Raw genomic sequence first — 21,591 nt, forward strand, 5'->3', positions numbered from 1 at the left:
AAAAATACATTTTTTGCTTCTCGATTGAAACGTCCGTTCCATAAAAGCCGGGATTTGGGTCCAGTTTGATCACTGCTATAGATCCAGGGTCTGGCACATGGTTACAGCTCAGTCTATGTTAAAAATGAACAAACCTGAGCTCTGGCCGGGTAGCTCAGTTGGTTAGAGCATCTGTTCCAATACGCCAGAGTTGCAGGTTCGATTCTCAGTCAGGACATACAAGAAGCAACCAAGAATGCATGAATAAGTGGGACAACAAATCAATGTTTCTCTCTCAAATCCATCAATAAAAAATGATTTCAAGGAATAAACAAATGGGAAAGCCTTTTTGTAGGAGACAAGAGGAAGGGTTACTGCAGCAACACGGACAGAGCCTGTACTCTGGATCAGGTGTGACATTAAATGCTGTCTGCATTGAAGTACTATAATTATCCTCATTTTACTGATGAGGACGCTGAGTCTCGGTTGGGTTCAACACCTTGCCACAGGTCACAGAGCTCGTAAGTGGTTGCCCTTAGACTCACAAGCTGATGGCTTAACCACCTAACCAGTATGAGAGGGAGCTACATGGGACTTCCAGGTCCAAGCCCTGCAGGGAACCTCAGGCAACAATATAACTTTGTACTTGAGTTTCAACTCTACCCTGTTCAGTAACTGACTCTCTGTTAGCCCCAAACCATCTGCAAAAGTCTGCTACATACGACAGCCTGAAAAATAAATAAAATAAAATAAAAATTAGGGGAAGAATGGGAAACCATAGAAGGAAACTGAAAAAAGAACAGCCTTGTGTTGGGGAATTTGGGGAAAAGAAAGAGGCGGTAGTGGCAGGTAAGACAGGAGGGGAAGTGTGGGTGCGGCGAGAATTTGCCTTGGGGGGGAGGGCAATTTATTAGGAGGTCTCAAAAGTAAAGGATGGTCCTGGATAGGTGGCTCAGTTGATTAGAGCATCATCCGGATATGCCAAGGTTGTGGGTTTGATCCCTGATCAGGGTAAATACAAGAAGCAACCAATGAATGCATTAATAAGTGGAACAACAAATCTCCCTCCCTCCCACCCTCCTTCCCTTCTTTTCTCTCTCTACAATCAATAAAAATTAAAGAAAAAATTAAAGTAAAGGATGAAGCCCAAAGGGTTTGGGGAGAATCAGCTATTCAATAAACATAGATTGAGCGCCGGCTGTATGCCAGAAACCACTGGCCCCAATTCTTTGCTGACCTTGGGCCTCAAGTCTTTTTCTCTTGCATCTCTTCCCTCATCTCTACCTCTGAGTCCCATCCTTCTGCCTTAGAAGGCTCGAGGGGTGGCCCCAGGGACGGATGGCAATTCCATGAACACTTTCAAGGTACGGAGCTAAAAAGATGTTCTGGGCAAAAATATAGGTTTAAAAATACTGATTAGTAATCTGAGTGGGGGATATTCAGCGGGGACTGAAAAAGGACAAGAATCTTGGTGGGAGCGGGAGCCAGAGAGCAGGGCAGTCAGGCGCCTGGCAGGAAGCTGTGCAAACAAGCAGGCCGGAAGTAGGGTCATTCCCGCATCCTAAGTCCAGATGCCCTGGAGTGCCAGGATGCACCAGAAATTAATGTAGTTCAGGTAGGAGAAGAAACCTGAAGGAGGGGAAGAAAGTAAGGGGTCAGGCGTAGAGCTCGTCAGCCCAACCCTGACCCCAGTCCTCTCCCTGAACCCAATTACACACCTTACCCTGTCCCCAAACCCCATTCCCTGCACTGTCCTTAACCCATGCCCAACCCAACGCCGTCCCAGCCCAGACCTGTCATCATGAAGAAGAAGATGCCCATCCACGCGAGGTAGAAGCTGCGCCCCAGCCTGTAGGTCATGCCTTCCTGCAGGAACTCACGGGCCTGCATCAGGTAGAACAGGACGCCCAGTACCATGCTGGTCCCTGCATGAGCACAGGCATTAGGAGGCGGCGCAGCAGGTATGGGACGACCCCTGCCCACAGGTGTGTGGCTGGCTGGCTCTTGCTCACTCTTTCCCCACTTCCTTTCACCTCCCTGAACCTCTGCTCGCAAGCAGAACAGCTCCCATCAATGTCATGGGAGGTGACACTGGAAATACAAGTCTTGGACTCTAAGCAGGCAGTGGTGGTGTCTAAAACCACAAGCTGTGGGCCCGGCTGATGGGAGCTCTCGTCCTGTCTCCTTCTGCCATCTCTGGGCGGCCACTCTGTCGCTTGAGCCTCCTTCCCTTCCTCTGTGAGGCGGGCAGAATCCCAGGAACCACCTCCTTCGCTCCCAGGAAGAGCTGGCACATTTCCTTCAAGTGGGCCTTCAAGAGTCAGGATCGACTATTATCGTTACATTGGGTCTTTAACTTGGGCCTTCCGAGGGGGTGGATAGGGAATGACATCCTTCTGGATGTTTTTCACTATTTTGAAATGATACGAATTCAAGATGATTTGTGAAGAGGGAATATTTTAGGGGGTTTTTTTTCAGGTAGTGGACAGAGTCCTAGGTGACTTTTTTCTTTATGTTATTGAAAAATAATATAGGAAGTGTTTTCTTATTTAATTAAAAAGGAGAATAGGTGGACATGATTTCCTTATAGAAAAACATCCTAGTTGAGAGGACATAAAGCCGAGGTGGTCTCCACCCTATGGACCTTATATTTAAACACTCAGAAAGAGCTAACGGACAAACCAAACAAATAACAGATGCTAACAAGGAAGCAGGAAGTTGGGTGGTCTCCCTTCTCGGCCTTACTACCATTCTCCAAAGACGTTCTCTTGATGCAACGGAAAGTTGTGGTTAATTACTACAAGCAAAGGCAACGTCCTTCATTTCCCAATTAAAGGGCTCCCCCTACTGCCTCCTTTTCTAGAAAGCGTCGTTTGGCCCACGAGTGGAAAACGGAACTATTCTAATCGGAATATGAGTTTTGAGCTATCTGGGGAGGAGTATGGAGACCAGGACACAAACAATAGCTGCTCTCCAGAACTGACGTTTTCTGACTCAGCTCTCGTGACATCTCCACACGGTAGGAAATTCGCCCCCACCCCCCACCCACCCGACAGGAGAGGAAACTCTGGCCTGGAAAGATTAAGCAGCTTGAACGGGAGCGCAGGGCGGTGGGGAGACAGGGTTTGGGACGGGGCGGGGACTGGAAATGGCAGTGGGTACTGGGTGGAGACTGCAGCCTGAGTGATAAGACTGGAAAGTGCCCTGGCTGCTGTGGCTCAGCGCATTGAGCGCCGGCCTGCAAACCAAAGGGTCGCTGGTTCAAATCCCAGTCAGGGCACATGCCTGGGTTGCGGTCCCCCATTGGGGATGTATGAGAGGCAACCACACATTGATGTTTCTTTCTCTCTCTCCCTCCTTTCCCCTCTCTCTAAAAATAACATATTTAAAAAAGACTGGAAGCTGAGGTTGAGGCTGGTGTGGGGTTGTGGCAGGGGATAAGGGTGTCTGGGAGACGGGTGAGGTGAAGTCGGAGAGCGAGGTTCACAGGCGATAGGGACAGGGTGGCAGCTGAATGTTGAGATTTGTCAGGGGGTGGGGGATGGCTTCGATTTTGGAGAGAAGCCTGCCTCGGAATGGGGGTGAGGGTGGGGGTTGGAGGTTGGCCAGTGATGGAGACGGGAGATGAAGCAGAGGCTGCTCCGGGGGCTGGAGGTGGGGTCAGGTTGAAAGGCGATCTTTCTTATGGGAGGGGGGGTGTTGGGAGACGGGATTTGTTTGGATCGAGGTTGAGGGTGAAGGTGGAGATGGTGCCGGAGCGCAGTGTCGGGGTCGGGGGTGGTATCACGGTGGACACTGGGCCAGGCATGGTTCGTCTCCGTGTCCCTGACCGAAGGATCTCAGTGCCATGCCTGTCAGGATGCTGAGGATGATGCAGGAGAAGTCCAGAATGGGCAGGTTGGAGTTGGTGAAGAAGAGGAGGTTTACGAGTATGAGGCAGAGGCAGGAGCCGGTGATGCTGGCAATGAGGATGGAGGTCCAGGCAAAGTCCAACAAGTCTGGGGAAGGAAGCGGAGCAGAAACACCAGGATGAGTATCAGGTAGGTGGGCCGGAGCGCAAGGCCGTGTGGACGGATGGACGTTCCGGGGGCAGGGAGGGCTGTCCCAGCAAACACGGGAGGGAGGTGGGGAGGAGGAGGGCAGAGGAGAAGCAAGTTCCAGAGCAGCGAGCCCAGGGCGGGCCTTACATGCTTTGTTGTCATGCTCCTGCAGGCAGGAGATGTCGGTGCACCGCACGAAGAAGATGGCTTTGGTGGCGATGGTCAGGGGCCCAGCGGGGTCCCCGGGCGGTGTCAGCGGCACCTGGAAGTGGATCCAGGGCTGGCCCAGAGAGATGAGGCCAAGGATCACCATGCCAGCCAGGCTCAGCGCCAGGCCCAGCTGGCGGCTGATCTTCTTGGCCTCGTGCAGCAGCCGCTGGCCGAGGGGCAGCTGTGACCGCCTGCGTTTCTGCATGTCCTGGAACCTGCAGCAGGTGGCCCGCCCCCAGGGTCAGCGCCGAGCCCAGCCATCCAACCCAGCCACCCCAGGTCCAGCTGCCAGACCCTGTCCCTCACCCCCAGTCTAGCCTTCAGACTTTCTCTTGCATCCACCCTCCGTGTCCTGTGTCCCCCCCAGGCCCTGCGTCCCCCAAATTCAGCCCTGGGGGTGAGCCACAGGTCCAGCCTCTGTGCCACGACCTCTTCCGGGCCGGCCTTCAGATCCAGCTACCAAGCGCCGCCACGCCCAGGCCCAACCTGCCGTCTCTGAGGTGCCGGCCCCGTTTCTGGTCTCTGACATTTGACTGCAGCCCCCACACCTCCAAATTCTAACCCATAACCTGGCCTTTTGCCTGGACCTCTGCCTCTCACCTGCCAGAACTGGCCTCCACGGAGCTGCCTGGCAGCGTGCTGTGGATGCTGCTGTCTAGAGCAGTTTCGCTGAGTTGTAAGCTGACCAAAGAGTTTTTGAGATTCTCCTGGGAGGTCCCGAAAATAGATTCGATGCTTCCGATACTGGCCTCGGGGCTAAGAGTAATCGAGGGGGGGACATCGACTTTGCCCCGGCTTGGTAACCTGGAGCCTTGAAGACTTGAGTGGAGCCTCGGGGTTGTTGGCAGGTGGTCTTGGATTCTGACTTGACTAGAGGAGGCAACCGATTCTCTGTTGAGGATGTAGGTAATTAACTGAGGGCTCGGGAGGCTGAAGTGGCTGGTCTGGGCACCCGGTAGAGCCTCTTGGGTACTGACGTGGGAACTGTAGGTACCTGACGATGTGTCTTGGAAACTGGCGCCGTGACTATTGCTAATGGATGATGTTTCCTGGATACTTACTTGGTGGCTGTTACTAATGGTTGGTGACTCTTTGATACTGACCCAGCGAGGGTGGAAAAGGGATGGGGGTTCTTGGACGCTGCCCCGGCGACTGTGGAGGGCGGGGGGAGGTTCTTGGATGCTGACCCGGCGAGTGTGGAGGGCGGGGGGAGGGTCTTGGATGCTGACCCGGCGAGTGTGGAGGGCAGGGGGAGGGTCTTGGATGCTGACCCGGCGACTGTAGATTATGGGGGGAGGTTCTTGGATGCTGACCCGGCGAGTGTGGAGGGTTGGGGGAGCGTCTTGGATGCTGACCCGGCGAGTGTGGAGAATGGATGGAGGGTCATGGATGTTGGCTCTGGGCCTGTAGGTAATTGGCAAAGTGTCTTCAGTCTCATCTTCGGCGTTGTTGTTGGGAGCTTCCGGAAGGAGATCCGGCTGGTCGCTCTGTGAGCCAGGTTGGGACTTCTGGGACATGTGGTGGTGCAGGGCAAGGCCAGTTCCCCGGGGCACCCAACAGCTGCCAACTGCCGCAGCCTTTCTTTCCAGGCGCCTCTGTGGCCACCTGGAAGTCCGCCGGTCTCTCTCTGGGGTGCGGGCTCCTTCCCTTGGGATGTGGATCTCTTTGTCCCTTCGGCGTTGTTTCTTGGTCTCCCGTCGCGTCCGCAGGCAGGTTCAGGCTGCGGTCTGGCCGGAGGCTGGGGGCTGAGGGGGTTCCATGGCAGTTGGAGGAGTTCCAGGAAGTTGGGACACTGGCCATGGACACAAACTCCACATTAGACCTGTGTGAGTGACCCGGGGTGGGGCTGGGGCCGGTGCGTTGAGTGTGGGGTCTGGGCAGGGTCAGAACTGGGTCAAAAGGAGGGCACAGCTGGGTAGGAGAGGTGCCAGGACAGGACAGGGGTGGAAGGGGGGTAGGGGGCAAGCTCAGGGTGGAGACAACCGCGTCAGACAGGGGCCAGAGTGGGGTCAGGACTAGGTAGGGCCCAGTCAGCGACATCTCGGAGGTCGGTCCTTACAGCTTCTGGGAGGGGGGGTTGGGGCGGAGCCTGAGATCTGAATTGGCCACACCCTCTTCCGACCTGCCTCCAGGGCGGTCTCGGAACCCATTTAATCCCTTTATTTATTGCCTTCTCAATTTCCAGGTCTCTCCTAACTCCCCTTTTCCTCTTGTCTCAGCCCCTCTCCACGTTTCCCTGAGGCCTCAGGGACCCAGGGAAGATCGGGCTGCTCCCTGCCCCCAAAGAACTACAGGCCACAGCTTAAGAAGGGCTTCGTGGTGGCGGGGCGGCGGGGCGGGGCGGGGGGGGGGGGGGTGGGTGGGGGGAGTAGGCTCACAGGGGCGCAGGTGCCCCAAAGCATCAGGAGCAGAGGACTTGCAAACCACTGTTTCTCTCACCCTTTCCTCTGGTTTTTGCAATGATCTTTTGAAAAACAAACCGAACATAAGTAAATAAGTAAATACACACAACAATCCCCACCAACCTTTAGATCTTTAATTACACGAATATCCGTTTAACTACCCCGTGCCTCTGTTTCCTCCTCTGTCAGTGGAGATAAGGGCCCTTTGGAAGTTTCGTTAGTTATCAGGGTGAAATGGGTTAATAGCATGGGAAAGCACTTAGAACCCGCTGCAATAAAACCTGTGGAATTTTCCCTCTTCATCGATATTGATTGTGATGCTAAAAGGTTTTTTTCCGTCCCCCACACTCCTTCCTGAGTTCCAGGCCCATAGGCCCCCGCTTCCTCTGAAATCCACCCTGACGTGCACCCCAGAAGATGAGAAAGGAGTTACTGTTAGTGGGTGCCCTTCATGCACCCACCCATTTGCTTAGTCACACACTCATTCATTACTCCTTTTATTTAAAAATAGCAAAGGCTATTTTCCCCAGAGGGTGGGGGTGCAGCAGGAAACACCAGAGATCTGCCCTTCCCTTCAGGGAGGTCTGTCGGGGAAGACTGGTAGCGGCAAAGACGGTTGAGGAAATAATGCACGAGGAGTTGGCGAAGAATTGCACATGGTACTAGAGGACCATTGAATGGGCACCCAGCCCCGAACAGCGGGGAAGGGGGGGTGGGATGCGGGGAAAGGAGATGTGAGGAAGCGACGCTGGAGATGAGGGTGAATTCGGCTGCCTGGGCGAAGGGAAGGAGGCCCCCAGGTAGAAGGGGCAGCCTGTGCTGCGGGGAGGCTCCGGGGCAGGGAAACTCCTGATGCGCAGGAGACGCCCTGGGAGGCCTCGCAGGGCTGGAGATACGCGAGCAATGGGGGACGGGGGTCCCTGCCAGCGGGGGCGGTTGGCAGGACCACAGGGGCTTGGTGAATATTGGCTGCCTCACTGAGTTCCTTCTTTTGACCCTGTGGGCCTTGGGCTCGTGATCGCGCTCTGGGAACTGTGCCGTGGTTGTGTGAGCCCTGGCTTGCGGTTTGCAACCAGGAGGGAGATAAGGGGATGAGGGTGAGTCGGTATAGTTTTAGCATTTGGGTAACAGCGCCCGGAGGACGGAGCTGAGCTCGCAACTGGGTTGTGGGGGGCGGACGAGCTGGGCCTGAGGGTTGGACATGGGAATGGAGTCGTGTTTGGGCCCGAGGACAGAGACCATTTTGGGTGACGTGGGGCTGCGAACGGCACCGCTGGAGACAACGTTAAACTTGGGGATGAGACAGGAACAGAGACGCGGAGGAGGCTGGGGCGGGGGCTTGGGGCGGAAGGGGATGGAGCACAGCGTAAACGGTGAGGCTCGGGCGGGGGCGCAGACGTGGCCGCGGTGGGGTGGACGTGGCTGTGGTCGGGGCAGCCGCGAGCGAGCGAGCAGCAGAGGGACACAGGCAGATCCAGATCCCCAGGACTCTATTCTTTCCCAGGGAACCCGAACTATTCCTGGGAGGAGGACAGAAAGTTCATCCTGCGGGGCTGGTCCCTTGTCTTCAGCATCCTCGCCACCCTGCTGGTGCTCAGCGTGGCGGACGGGCGCATGGCCTACCTGCAGGGCTCCTACACCGGCTACGTGAGCATCTGGCCCAACTGCGGAAGGCACCGGTGCGCCAGCCTGGGCCAAGTGCCTGGTCAGTGGGGTCTTGGACGGGCTGGGGGCGCCCTGGAAGGGAGTCTGTGGAGATTTTCAGGTGTGGGAGTCTTTAGGCGTGCTTTGGGGAAAATCTTTACAATTGTGAGAGAGGGTCCCTGAGAGTGTCTTCTCTGGAGGCCTTGTGACGGGGTCTCCTGGTGGAGTTCGTTTTGGCTTCTCAGGAACTGGGACAGTCGGACGCAGTGAAAGGGGAGCATTAGGTGTGACCCAAACCCAAGCTGCCTCATCAGTAGGTGGCTAAAAACATCATCGCTTGCTCTCTCTCTCTCTCTCTACTTCTCTCTCTCTCTTAAAATGTTGTGTCCCCAAAAAAGGCAACAAGAGACTTTCAGCTCCTGTGGAAACATTCTGCCTTCCTGCTGGTCTTGGTGCATTTTCATTGCTTTTAAGCACTGGAACAAGAGGCGGCCCAGAGCCTGGAGCCAGAGTGCCTGGGTTCAAATCCTGGCTCATCCGCTTGGTAGCTGAGCGATCTTGCATACTTTCTTCACCTCTTTTTTTTTTTTTTTTAAGATTTTATTTATTTCTTTTTAGAGAGGGGGGAAGAGAGGGAGAGAAACGTGTCTCAAACGCCCCCTACTGGGTACCTGGCCCGCAACCCAGGCACATGCCCTGACTGGGAATCGAACTGACAACCCTTTGGTTCACAGGCTTGCACTCAATCCACTGAGTCACACCAACGAGAGCCATTTATTCACTTTTTTATGCCTCAGTTTCCTCACTTCTAAAATGGCAGCGATAGCAGTATCAATCTGCTACGTAGGCTGTTTACATGAGAGTAAAAACACGTAAAGGAGTCAGAACACTGCCTGGCACATATTAACTGCTACACCAGGGTTAGCAATTATGATTATAAGAACACTTTTTTTCCTCAGCCAATGCATCTACCTTCATTTTATTTTTTTGTCTATTCTTATTTTTATTCTTTTATCCTCACCTGAGGACTTGCTTACTGATTTTAGAGAGAGGGGAAAGGAGGGAGAGAAATGTCAATTGGTTGCCTCTCATATTCACCCAGACTGGGGACCACACCCACAACCTAGGTATGTGCCCTGACCGGGAATCGAACTTGTGACCTTTGGTTTATGGGATGACGCTCCAACCAACTGACCCACACCAGCTGGAGCCTTACCTTCATGTTAGATCTCAAATGAGCACTTATGAAATTTCCAGAACACTGTATAGCATTGTTGTTATTTCTTTGAGTATCTTTTTCTTTCATACCTCCCCAACTCCGGCTTGAGTTAAGTAAGGTGAACGTGTGTAGTTTAAAGTTTTGGGTTATGGGAGAGTCCAAAGGCACATACCTCTCAGGTTCACGTACAGCTGGACCCAGGCGCTCAAAGGGCGCGGTTAGCCATCTGTGACTCGCCGTCTCTCCGGGGAGGCTTCCGCTCTGCTGGGCCCTCAGGGAAGCTGCCTCCCCTGCAGGGACAATGGGGCACCGGCAGCTCCCACGTTCTCCCCTTTGTTGGTACGCAACACAAAGAAAAGAAAATAAGTTATCTTCTGTGGCCCTCAAAGCTCTCGGGACTGGCTCTGAATGGACAGACTTGCTTTGCCAGCTGCTGTGGCTGGCAGGACGCCATGCTGGGACTGGCTGGATCATACCCTTTTCTTAGGGGGCCTTGGGTGGGGGTCACTTCTGTCAGGAGCATGTGGTGTGGTGTGGGCGGGGTTCCTCTGAACAAAGCTGCTGTTGCCAGGATGGGAAGAGATGCTGGGTGGGCAAAAACAGCGGCGAACCTCTCTGCATATATGAGAAAATGGCTACATGTTTGCACACATGTAACATAAATGCATGTAGATACATCTATGCATGACAATATAGAGGTATGAGTACACTTAAATGCTTATTTATTTATCATTCAAAGTACACACAGGAATATTTTAATTATCTTTTTACAGGCAAAATCACCCTGTAGTGAATGCCAGTAAGAGTGCACTGGTGTGGCCCAGTGGGTTGGGCGTTGTCCCAAAAACGGAAAGGTCACTGGTTTGATTCCGGGTCAGGGCACATGTCTGGGTTGCTGACCAGGTCCCTGGGTGGGGGCGGGTGAGGGCAGCTGAGCCTTGTCCTGATACACCAAGGTTTCCGGTTCCGACCCCAGAACAGGTCACAGACGGAAATCAACCAATGAATGCATAAATAAGTGCAATAGAACAATAAATTGATGTTTTTCTCTCTCCTTTCTCTCTCTAAAATCAATTGATAAAAAGAATGTAGAAAGCTTTATGGTTGGCCTAAAAAAATACCATACAGGTTACAAAGGATTTTTGTGTGTGCAGAAATTAGAATTTTTATGTAGTTTCATTTCTCTCCCTTGCTTCCGTGACTTTACTGATTACTTCTCAGCTTCAGGAAGATCTTCTCCCTCTAGGGTTTTGGCAAATGTTCAATTCTGGTTTTGGGGGGGTGGGTGTTTCCAACTTTACTGGGTGGTATGCAGACGGCATGGAATCCTGTGCTTCTTGCAGACCCACAAAGGGAGCTATGAATTAATCCAGAGCCTTTATCTCACAAGTGACGGAAACTAACCTGAACTAGCGTGAGTGAAAGAATTTATGGGCTCCCTTAAGAGCAAAAGGCTGGGAGTCGGAATGTTTTTGGGTATGGCTGAATTCAGGGATGCAAGTGATAACATCAGACATTACTTGTGTCAATGTAAGAAATGTCTAAACCCTTAGGAATTTTTAGGAGCTTCTTTGCGCCAAGCTGACAATTGCCGGGAAGCAAAAGGGATGGAGAAAACGCTCCAGAAAACGGTTGTTTCGCATCTTATTTTATACACTGCAATCAAAAGAGGAGGCATAAGGGGGTTTACGTGATAGATGAGGGAGGCGGGGAAAAGGAAAGGCGGGGGTGGGCGGAACCTCTGGGATTGGATAAAGTAAAATGATAGGCACCTACTTCTTTAACTCCGTGGGTAGAGGAGAGTAAACAGTCGGCACTGAACAGGACAACAATGAGGGCAGTTGTGGTCTCTGCCTTGGGGGATGCTTGTGCTTTGAGGGGGGCAAAGGTAAATTACTCCGACATTCCGGACCTTATCGTAGACGCAGAAAGACAACAGAGAGGCTTCACTGAGGTAAAGATTGACCTTTGTCAGGGAAGATTGTAGCCCTGGACAGGACTACCCACCATGATCTGCCTGGAGTTAGAAAGTTTTAACTCCAGACCGTCCTATGTGGTCACTTTCAGTCTCTGAGTTTGTAAGACCACCACGCAGGCTTCCCCTGAGCCTGTCAGGTTCATATGTGCCCCCCTGTTTGTCCAAACTTGCCTGTTTGTTTCTTGGCTACTTGAACTGGCTTTATTCTCAAAGCTCCGTGGAGTCAGAATCTAGTTAGGAAAAGAAATCCTTCTAGGTGCATCAGAGGAAAGTAAAGGTAGGGAATTGGCTTCCTGGGTAACGGAAGAGTGGAGAAGCCAAGCAGGGAATGGTGAGACAGGGCAGGAGACAGCAACTCCGGAAAGCACCGCACCGCTGGACCCGAAGGACGAAGGGAGGAGGTCGTATTAATAGGGCCCGGAAACTGGAGCCTTCTGGAAGGCATAGGCCCTTGGTGGGGTGCGTAGGGGCAGCTGCATCACAGAAGAAAGGCAGCCGCTGCTGGAGACACCAGCTGAGGCAGAGAGAGTAATGGGGGATAAACATCCTAGCTTGTCCCCTCCTCCCCGAGCCATTCTTCTGCCATTGCCAGACCTGGCCGGCCAGAGAGCAGAGGAGCCTGGGAAATGCAGTCCTTGCAGCACCGAACAGAGCAGGGTCGGGGATGGACCAGGGGGCAGGCAAACAGATGACTGGCAGAACTGCTAACAACGTGGGCCGCAAGTGCAGTGGGAAAGAAGGCAAAAAATTTCCCGCGGAAGCCCTGGCTGGGCCACACCGGGGCCCCGAACCAAGCATCGGGGCCGGAGCCAGGCGGTGCATTGGTTGGCTCATAACTGGGGCTGGGAGAGGGGAACAGGTAGGAGCCTGAAATGCATGGTGGACAGGCAAGCTGCAAACGCCCACTCTTTTCTGACCACACCCCAGAACAGGCTGGTCTCAGGGATGGCAACAGCCAGGGTCACCTCGACTCTCCTTCTCTTGTCTGCTTTCCTTTCTCCGTTCTGTTCTCTCAGGTCTCCCATCGCCCTGGAGGCTGGGACCAAGGCTCAGGCAGCGCCAGGCCCCTACCCCTGTTGACTAGAGGAGAGAGAGCTGTCCCTGACAACTTCAGTTAGAAAAGGTCCCCGGGCGGAGCCTTGAGCCTGTGCCCATCTTGGGGCCGGTCACCGTGGTCTGGGACGCTGTGCTTGGCTCGGCCAGCCAGGGTCACGTGACTACCTCTGTGGCCCGCAGCGCGAGGTGTGTCATTGATGCAAAGATCACCATTGCTGTCCTGTATATAGGACTAGCCTTTTGCTTGCCGGTGAGGTGATAGAGACCCACGGTTTGCCAGAAACAAAGCAGACCGAGTCTTGGCTCCTTTGGCTGAAAGTTTTGCACTGTTCAAAAGCAGGCCACGTGGGAAGGGACTAGGAGGAGGGGATGGTCACACTGCCGTGCGACTCGGGTAAATGCCAGTTCTAAAGCGAGTGTGACGTCATCTTTCAGGTGCACTGATTTGGAGTGTTTGCAAGTTTTTTCTTTTGTGTACATGTGCGCGCGCTCTGGGGGCTCTGGGGGGTGAACAGGGGCGCCATTGAGGAGGTTCTGGGGTGTGAAAGGGGCCACTTGGGAACCTAGGCTGACGAGGGGTAGAACGGTAGAGTTATTCTGGAGATGACTAAAGTGAACGAAGGGTCTTGGATAAATAACTTTGAGGCTGCTTTTGCGAGTGTCCGGGAGTGAGAGTGGGGATGTTCATGTGAGTTGCGGCGAGGCGTCTTCTGGGAGTGTGAGCACGATGACTTTGGGGCTCTCTGTGGAGGTGACTCGAGACATGACTGAGATGATTCTGTGGAGTGACCTTGAGAATGTGAGTTGAGGGTGTTGGGGGAAAGCCCCAAAAGTCTAAATTCAGGATTGGTTCTGAAGAACGGACATGTAGCCTTGATCAAGTTCGTAAGAGCTTTAGTAGGAGACACTTAACAGGCAAGGCAGCAGCTCCCAGCGGTGGGCGGCCGGGGAGAATCCACACCCCTCCCAGGACAGGGCCTCTTTTTCAAAGGGCGTTAATACTGAAACCACATGGCGGGTGGTCTTGGAGACCACCAGGAAGAACCATAGGTCCCTAAGTTAACATAACATTAGGCAGTTATCATACTCTGCTCATCCATTAACCTCCTCCCTGGGGGCCTGACGTTTACCTGTGGGCGCCATTCCGGTTTCCTGGGGCGTCAGCCAAGCCTGAGGCTTGAGAGAGAGTTAAATAGAGTCCAACATTTCCCAGAGGCCTTTGCTGCTGGAGCCATATTGCATCTTAAGTAAGTTCCCCTGCAGGGGGTGACTCAGGGTCCCTCCGTGGGATGACCTTGGTGAGATGGGTAGTTGATTACGAGGGCGTCTGGGGGTTGACTTTGGGGTAAATGGGGGACAACTTTGAGGGTGTGGGTGGGGGTGACTCTGAGTTTACGGCTGCCTGGGAGGGACTTGGTGAGAGTGGGAGTCATTGGGGGACTCCTAGGAGGTGACTTTGGCGATGCGAGAGGGGGTGACTTTGACGGTGTTGGTAGTCAGACTCGGGGGAGGGGTCCTTTGAAGGTGATGTACCCGGGTGTCCGTAGGGGTCAGTCTGGGGGTTGACCTTGGAGAGTGTCTGGGGATGACTCTGGGACAACCTCTCTGCTCCGCTGACCCCTCCAGTTCTCATGCACATGAGCATGGGCTTCATGATGCTGGCGCTGGCCCTGTGTCTCATCCTCCTTCCCACCATGGGCCTCTCCTTCCGGCCCATCTTCAACCGCCTGAGCAAGATCGACCTCATCTTCAGTTTCCTTAGCTTCTGCATTGGTAAGCGACGGCTCGGGGGGGAAGGCGGACCCGCCCCCCGCTCCCCCGCCCCCAGCATCTGTCCCCCGGCTTTATTTTTGGCTTTGGGCAGGTCTCTCTCTGCGTGTCTGTCCTGCTAGTCCCTGGGTCCGTCTTTGAAAGTTTCTCGGAATCTCTGCCCACTCTCACAGTTCTCCTTTCTCTGTCTCTCTCGGCCGCGGTGAGTGTGTGGGATATCTTCCAGGCATCTCTGTCTGTCGTGTGCATGCGCGCGTGCTGGAGGGGTGCTGTCGTGTCTCCTCTTTCTGGGCGTTCCGAGGTTCCTGTCTAGCCTCGTGTCCATCTCTGGCCCCACCCAAGTGCAGGGCTCCTGATTGTCCTCAGCATGACGCTCTTTGTAGTCAACTGCCAGACCCTGGAACCGAAGCCACAGGTATCCTACCTGTTGACCACATACCTATGTTGGGGCGGCGGCGCCTTGATGCTGTGGGCCGGTGAGGGCAGGGCCTCGGGCAGAGGGGCGGGGCCTCGGCAGGTTAAGGGGCGGAGCCCCGGGGAGAACCCTAGGCAGGGCCTTGGGCCGGAAGGGGGCGGACCCGAGGGGAACGGGGCAGGGCCTAGGGCCGGGCTCAGAGTCCCCTGGCCCACGCAGGCCCCTCTCCCCAGGAACTCTGAGCTACTTAAACCACGTGGGCATGTGGGGCCTCCAGTCGATCTCCTGGGAGCGGCGGGTGAGCAATCGGAGGATGAGCTGTCGCCGCTGGGCCTTGCGGCGCAGCTCTCGGAGGCACACGATCGCCCAGCAGTCAGGCGCAGACCCCAAGCCAACTGTGGACCCGCCCAGTTCACTGCCTTCCCAGGAGACCCCCGCCAAACCTCTCTAAGCAACTGTTTCTCAGGACACGGACGGGTAACTGCGGCCAGGTGCGGGGCCACGCGCCTGAGACTAGCCCTCCCTTGGGGCCCCACTCCCGTATAACAAGCCACGCCCTCCGAGGACTGTTGACGAGGCCCGGTCCCTCGAGCTTGGGCCCACCCCCTGCGACTCCGTTCCGGCCCGTTAAGTCCTCATTCTGCCCTCACCCTCGAAGTCGGAGCCCGCGCTGTGTGGTCAGGGGGCGTGACCAGCCCCGAGCCAGGCCACGCCCCCCTGACGGCCAGCCTTCGCAAGCCACGCCCCGAGGGCGCACTTCTTCGCCGGAGCTCCTCCCGCTCCGAGGGTTAACCCCACCCCTGGATTTCTAGTCTTGCCTCCGGGCGGATACGACCTTGCCCAGTTTTCGAGGTAACCCCTCCCCAGGAAGGCGTGGCTTGCAATAGCATCCCTGTGTCCCCTTCCCGCCACAATAAAACGTGGGCGCCACCCAGCCTCTGGGAGTCAGACGCTCGTCCTCTCCCGCGAGGTAGGGGCGGGCCCCGCACGTGGAAGCGGTCTCGAGTCCCTGCCTCCGTTCTCTGCCTGTCTGTCTGGCCCTGTGGCCCGTCCTTCCCCCCTGCCCGTAACTGCGCGCTTCCCGCCTCGAGACCGGGAAGGCTGGGCCGGCTCCTGGCTGGCTCCAGGGGCAGGTCCCGGGCTCCCAGGCGCTCTGCGTCTGGAAGGCCAAAAGACACCAGAACTTCGAGCGCATGTGATGCATATTAGGTTTTACTGGGGCTTAGGGAGAGGGCGAGAGCGCTCAGGAGTTGGCTGCCATGGTCTCCTTGATCCAGTCCAGGAGGGACACAACTTTAGTGAAGGCACTGGGCTTATTGGGCCGGGCGCAGGGGGTGTGGCCCCATGACACGATTCCTTGGAGTTGACCGTTGCAGATCAGTGGGCCCCCCGAGTCACCCTACAGAACAAAGCGGAGGGAGGGAGAGCGTGGGGTCAAGCCGCTGACCTGTGTCCAGGGTCCACTCCCAGAAGAAGGTGGGCCGGATTCCAACCGAGGGGACACGGGGTTGGGTTCTAGGCAACGGGGATGGGACACAGGGGTCCAGTTTCTGTGGGTGGGGGTCAGGGCCTGGGGGGGCAGTCCCTGCAGACGGGTCAGCAGGCAGGAGAAGAGGGATCGTCTCTGGGACCCTCTTGCCTCCGGACTCATCTTAGATGTCACGACTCCCAAGCGGCTTTCTCTGACAGTGTGACAGGATAGTAAGACGCTAGGAGAATTCCTGGGCGAGTGGAGTGGGGAAACGGAGACAAGGAAATGAAACAAGCCCAAACAGTTCGAGCAACTGACAGACAGCCGGTGAGTCGCAAGACCTTATCTCCCCTGACCAAGGACACGTGAGAGCCAATGGTTCATGCCTCTCCTCCCCACCAGAGAATACATAGCGTCCAGGCCATAACCCGCTGATGTCCTGGGAAGGGAGCAAAGCTAGTGCAAAGGAGAGATAACATCGGAACAAGGGGAGGGAGCTTGGGAAGAAGCAGCGTGACTCCCTTTCCAGCCTCCCATCCCCCTCAAATACCCAAGTTTCCCTTACACACTTGCTTCTGAAAGCTCAAGGGGAGGTGGACGTTAGGGTTTTTACCCGCCACCTGCTCAGACGGCTGGCGTCTGATATGAGTAAAAGCGCAATTGCAGTCCAATCCCTGTCTCTGCTTTGTGGCTGAGCGGCGACCGGCAGTTCAAGCCCTGCACCCAGTGGCCCTCTGGTTTCAACTGGACTGTAACTATGTTTTAAAGGGAGGAAGGGGTGAATGATGATGTGGAAGGGGGGTGCATGTGACACCTGGAGGGGGGTGCAGGAAGGAAAGGGGGCTGAGGCACTCGGGGGAGGGGCTACATCTGGGCAGCCTTGCAGACGGACGCCTGGAGGACTCAGCCCCAGCCCAGAGCCTGCGTTCTGTCCCCCAGCGCGCTGGGGCCCGCGGGGAACAGGATGGCTCACCGCGCAGCTGTCTTTGCCGCCCTTGAGGTATCCAGCACACAGCATGACATCTGTCACCTTCTGTGGGTGGGCTTTGGCACACTCTTCATTGGGCAGGAGTTGGAGGTCCACACACTGCAGGTCCTTTGGGTATTTGACTATGGGCCATGGAGACACATGGCTGTGGCCGATGCTCCCTGGCTCCTCAGCCCTCCTCCCTCGGACCCCGGGGTCTCGGCCCCCAGCCCCTCCTCCCTACACCCAGGAGTCCGGGCTCCGGGCTGGCGTACAGGGATACGGTTGGATGCTGCCCCAGCCAGAGGCGTAGCAGATGCTCCCCAGTTGGGGTTCCTGGGTGGGCAGGTCCAGGACATTCACAGTGTCTGTTATCTGGGCGGGCTCTGCCAGGCGGAGCAGCATGATGTCGTAGCTGTAGTCTTCTTCGGGGTAAGTGGTGTGGTTCTTCAAGAGGCTCAGGTTGAACTGAGGGTGCGGGAAGCTCTGGCTGACCTGCGCGTACTGCCCCGAGTCTTCGATGTCATTCAGGTTGTGGAGCCCCAGCCAGAGCTGGTAGTTCCTGGGGAGAGAGGAGGGGGAAGGGACATGGGGCGGGGCAGGGCAGCAGGCAGGCAGGTCCCAAAGGAGGGGAAGAGAAACAAAAAGGAAAACTGAGAGGGCACGGAAGGTTCCGCATGGCAGAGAGAGGGACAGTGAGAGAGAAAAAGAATGTGGTCGTGTGAAAGGCTGATCCAGGGACAGAGAGGGAGGGAGCAAAGAAGGGAGCTTACAAATGCCAGGGAACGGGAAAGACAGAGGAAGAGCAGAGAGGAGGAGGGGGCAGAAAGGCCGAGCGAGGAGGAGACAGTCAGACAGAGGAAGGCGCAAGAGGGAAGGAGCAGAATAAGGGAGGGCAGTGAGAGGCAGAGCAAGTGAGGCAGGAGCGGAGGGAGGAAAGACGGAGAGCCGGAGATGGAAGCAGAGGAAGCCAGGGGGTGGCGGCCCGTGAGACAGAAGGCGGGGGTGGGGGGGTGGGGGGGGACAGGAGGGAGCCGCGCAGGCGGAGAGGAGGGGCCTTGGACCAGCTCAGGTGCAGCTGGGGCTGTGGGGCTGGTTCCCCAGCAGGCGGGTGACCTGGCCCCCAGCCCAAGGTCAGTGGCCTCCTTCCCTCCCCAGCGCCCTTCCCTTCCTCTTCTCACTTCTTCCTTCTTCCTCCATGGCCTGCGCCCAGCTCCAGCTGAAACCAGCCCTTCCCCATGAGCCCCTGGAGTGGATGGATTGTCCTGAAGGGTGGGCCTGGGCAGTGTCAGAAGCCCCCCCACCACATACACACACGCGATGTTGCAGACAACCCTCCCCTTCCTCTAGGGGTCCCCTTGGGTCCCATCCTGGTGCCGGAGAGAGGGAATGAGGCAGAGACCCAGAGAGGGAGACAGAGCAGCGAGCTGGAGTTTAAGACGTACAGAGATGAGGAGAGACCCAGAGATGGACAGAGACAGGGAGACACCGGGGCATGGAGACGGGAGAGAGAGGCAGCAGAGCCAGTTGGCAAGAGACAGAGCCAGGACAGAGGAAGACAGAGAGACGGGGGAGAGGCAGAGACAGGCTCAGGCGGCCCTGGGGGGCTTCCCTCCCCAGGCCTCCCGGCGGTAGTGGGATCTGGGGACTCAGGAGCCAGACCATCGGGTCAGAGGGATTGGGGGCGAGAGGGGCCCCAGGGTCTGGCGGGACTGGGGGCTCCTTGGAAGAGTTGGAGTCCCCCAAAGAGAGAGGACGAGACGACCCAGGCCCAGCCCTGCCTCTCTCCTTGTGGCTCTGGACCACGACCTTCCCTTTCGGCCCTTGGTCCCCCAGCCTCCCCTGAGGGTATCCCAGGGGACAGTGCTGGCTGCCCAGTCCTATGGTAGCTCAGATATCCCCTCCCTGGACACCGCTGCCCCGCCCCCCGCTACTCACTCGCCTATGCAGTGGGCAGCCGTGAGCACCCACTGCGGGTGTACCAGGATGCCCCCGCATTGCAGCTCGTGGAAATGGTACAGGGCTACCTGCCAGGGGTGGGAGCCCTCCTTACACTCCCAGCCTCCTACGATCCGGGACTGGATGGCAGGGGCGGCACCTGCAGAGAGGGCACTGGGTCAGGGCAGGCGGTGGCGGCAGCAGGGCCAGGGGGCAGGACTGAGAGCGGGGACCGTGCATGGGGCGGAGGAGCGGGGGCTGAGGACGTGGGCCAGGGCTGTTGGGAAGGTCCCAGGATTCGGAAGAGTGAGACTGTGGGCTGGTGGCGGGGGCGGGGTGGGGACAGAGAGCAGACCCCAGGGTCAGGGCAGGAGACAGCAGGGTAGCACCTGGAGCAGGTAGCGGGTGTGGTGGCTGGGCTTGCAGGGTGGCTTGGGTCTTGGACGGGGTTGGGGGCGGGGACAAGAGGCTGTGGGTTCTGAGAGGGAAACCAGGCTAAAGGCCTCAAGGGAGCGGCTCAGGGGCTGGGAAGAGTTTAGCTGGTTAAGGGCTTCCGGGCTGACGAAAAGGTGAGGGCCTTTTGGAGGCTTGGGCTTTCGGGGGTCCTGGGAAAGGCGTGGATTTGGGGAATCAGGTCTGATAGGCTAAGAAGAGCCCCCGGGGAGTTTGGGGTGATGGGGGTTCCCGGCTGGGGCTGGAAGAAGTGGGAGAATTTGAGACTGCAGGCCAAAGGGTGAAATCAAGGACCAGCCTGGAGGGGCCGGGCTTCGAATGGTATTCTGGGAGGCGTGGGGGCTCTAGGCGGCCTGGGGGTCGGAAGTGGGAGGGGCTTTAAAGGAGGGAGAGCCGGCGCTAGTCCCCCTGGGATTGGGTGAGCCTATGGATGCGGGGTCGGGGTGACCTGGCTGGCCTCCATGGTGTGGAGAGGGGGGCGGGCCAGGGGCCAGGCAGCTGTGGGAACCCGGGAGGGCCCACGTGTGGGGTTTCTGAATCCCGTGTTGGGGGACTGAGGGAGGCAGGGCGGGACAGCCGGTCCGGGGAGGTGTCTGGGGTCCTGGGGAGGGGCGCCGCCCCAGAGAGCCAGGGCTGTGCAGGAGGGTGCAGGCGGAGAGGAGCTGGAGCTGGGGGGAGGATGGGACTCCCACAGGGAGAGGAGCGTGTGCCGGGGGTCCCGAGGGTTTTCCTGGAGGAGAAGGCCCAGGCTGCTGCGTGGGGGCCCCCGGGAAGAAAGAGACAATCCCAGAGCCCCCATACCAGGATGGACCAGAAAGTCTGTTTTGGAAGAAGCCAAGGCCTCGGATGGAATTGGGAGGGTCCGGGATTGGGCGGGAGTGGCCAGACGCCTGGGGGGCCTGGGGGGGCCTGGTTGAGAGCTGCCAGCTGGATGGAAACCACCTCCAGGGAGGGGTGGGATCTGGGGACTCGGGAGCCAGGCCATTGGGTCATAGGGATGCGGGTGTGAGAGGGGTCCCACAGTCTGGTGGGGCTGGGGGCTCCTTGGAAGAGTTGGAGTCCCCCAAAGAGAGAGGATGCAACGGCCCGGGATGCCCCCTTGGCAAAGTGAGTGCGGGCGGGGTCCGAGTGAGGAAGAGTAAGAGATTCTGGGGGTTCCTGGGAGGGAGCGGGGCTTCGTGCGGGGGAGAGGGCTGCGGGGAAGGTGAGAAGGATGCTGGGCTGGGGTAGGGTTTGGGGCGGGGGTGGAAAGAGCCTGTGGGGGTGCAGGCTGGGCTGCTGGGTGCAAGGGAAAGGATTTATTATTCTATTATATGGGGGGGGATGAAGGCAGCAAGAGAGTCGGGGCCCGCTCCCCTCCCACATCTTCCCCGCTGTCTTACCAGTCCCAGCCAGGGACAGGGCAAAGCACAGGGCCAGGAACCACATGGTAGCAGGGGTGCCCCGGGCCAGGCAGGTGGAGAACCAGCAGCTGAAGAGCCTCCCTGAGGAGCCTTTAAAAGCCGTCACCCCCCCCCCCCGCGCCCCTCCCCTGCCCTGCTGGCGCCTTGAGGCCGGCCAAGGCCCTGCCCCCGCTGCCTGGGGGCCCGGACACCTCCTCCCACCGCAGAGCCGCAGAAGGGATGTGAGAATAAGCACCTGTTGTTCTGCGGGCCCTCGACTGGGCTGGAAGCGTTCCTGGGGCCGAGGCCAGCCGGGGCAGGGCCAGGACGGGGCCCCGCTCTTGGGGACAGAGCCAGCGGGGGTAGGTGGGGCAGTGAATGGGGACTGAAACATGAGGGCGGGGGAATCACGGACCCCCCCCATAGAAAGCGCCCTATTCCTGAACCCCGAGTAAGGCCGCACGCCCCAAGACCCAGCGTACCATCAAATACCAACTGTGGGGCTCTGGTTCCCTTCTCCCTGCCTTGCTTGGGGGCCAGGATGCCAGCTTCTCAGCTTCCTGGTCCCCCTGAAATAGAAGCTGTGGCTTGCAGAACACCCTGGTTCTTGCATTCCTAGACTCAGGATCTAGGTCCCCCCATCTATTGTTCCTCTCATAAGAAAATC

At 57.0% G+C, this 21,591-nt stretch overlaps 1 protein-coding gene across 1 annotated transcript; it reads right to left on the bottom strand.

Moving 5' to 3' along the window:
* Positions 1–15,913: 15,913 nt before the first annotated feature.
* Positions 15,914–21,021, bottom strand: KLK1 (kallikrein 1). The gene is made up of 5 exons (XM_054588787.1): positions 20,925–21,021; positions 19,090–19,249; positions 17,427–17,713; positions 17,158–17,294; positions 15,914–16,112 (listed from the first exon to the last, which is right to left on the bottom strand). The coding sequence occupies exons 1-5, from the start codon at positions 20,968–20,970 to the stop codon at positions 15,957–15,959; spliced, it is 786 nt and encodes a 261-aa protein (XP_054444762.1). The 5' UTR covers positions 20,971–21,021; the 3' UTR covers positions 15,914–15,956.
* Positions 21,022–21,591: the final 570 nt, after the last annotated feature.

This window comes from Pteronotus mesoamericanus, unplaced genomic scaffold (assembly GCF_021234165.1).
Source record: "Pteronotus mesoamericanus isolate MK-2021 breed Mesoamerican mustached bat unplaced genomic scaffold, CSHL_Meso_final scaffold_137, whole genome shotgun sequence".
NCBI classification, from domain to species: Eukaryota; Metazoa; Chordata; class Mammalia; order Chiroptera; family Mormoopidae; genus Pteronotus; species Pteronotus mesoamericanus.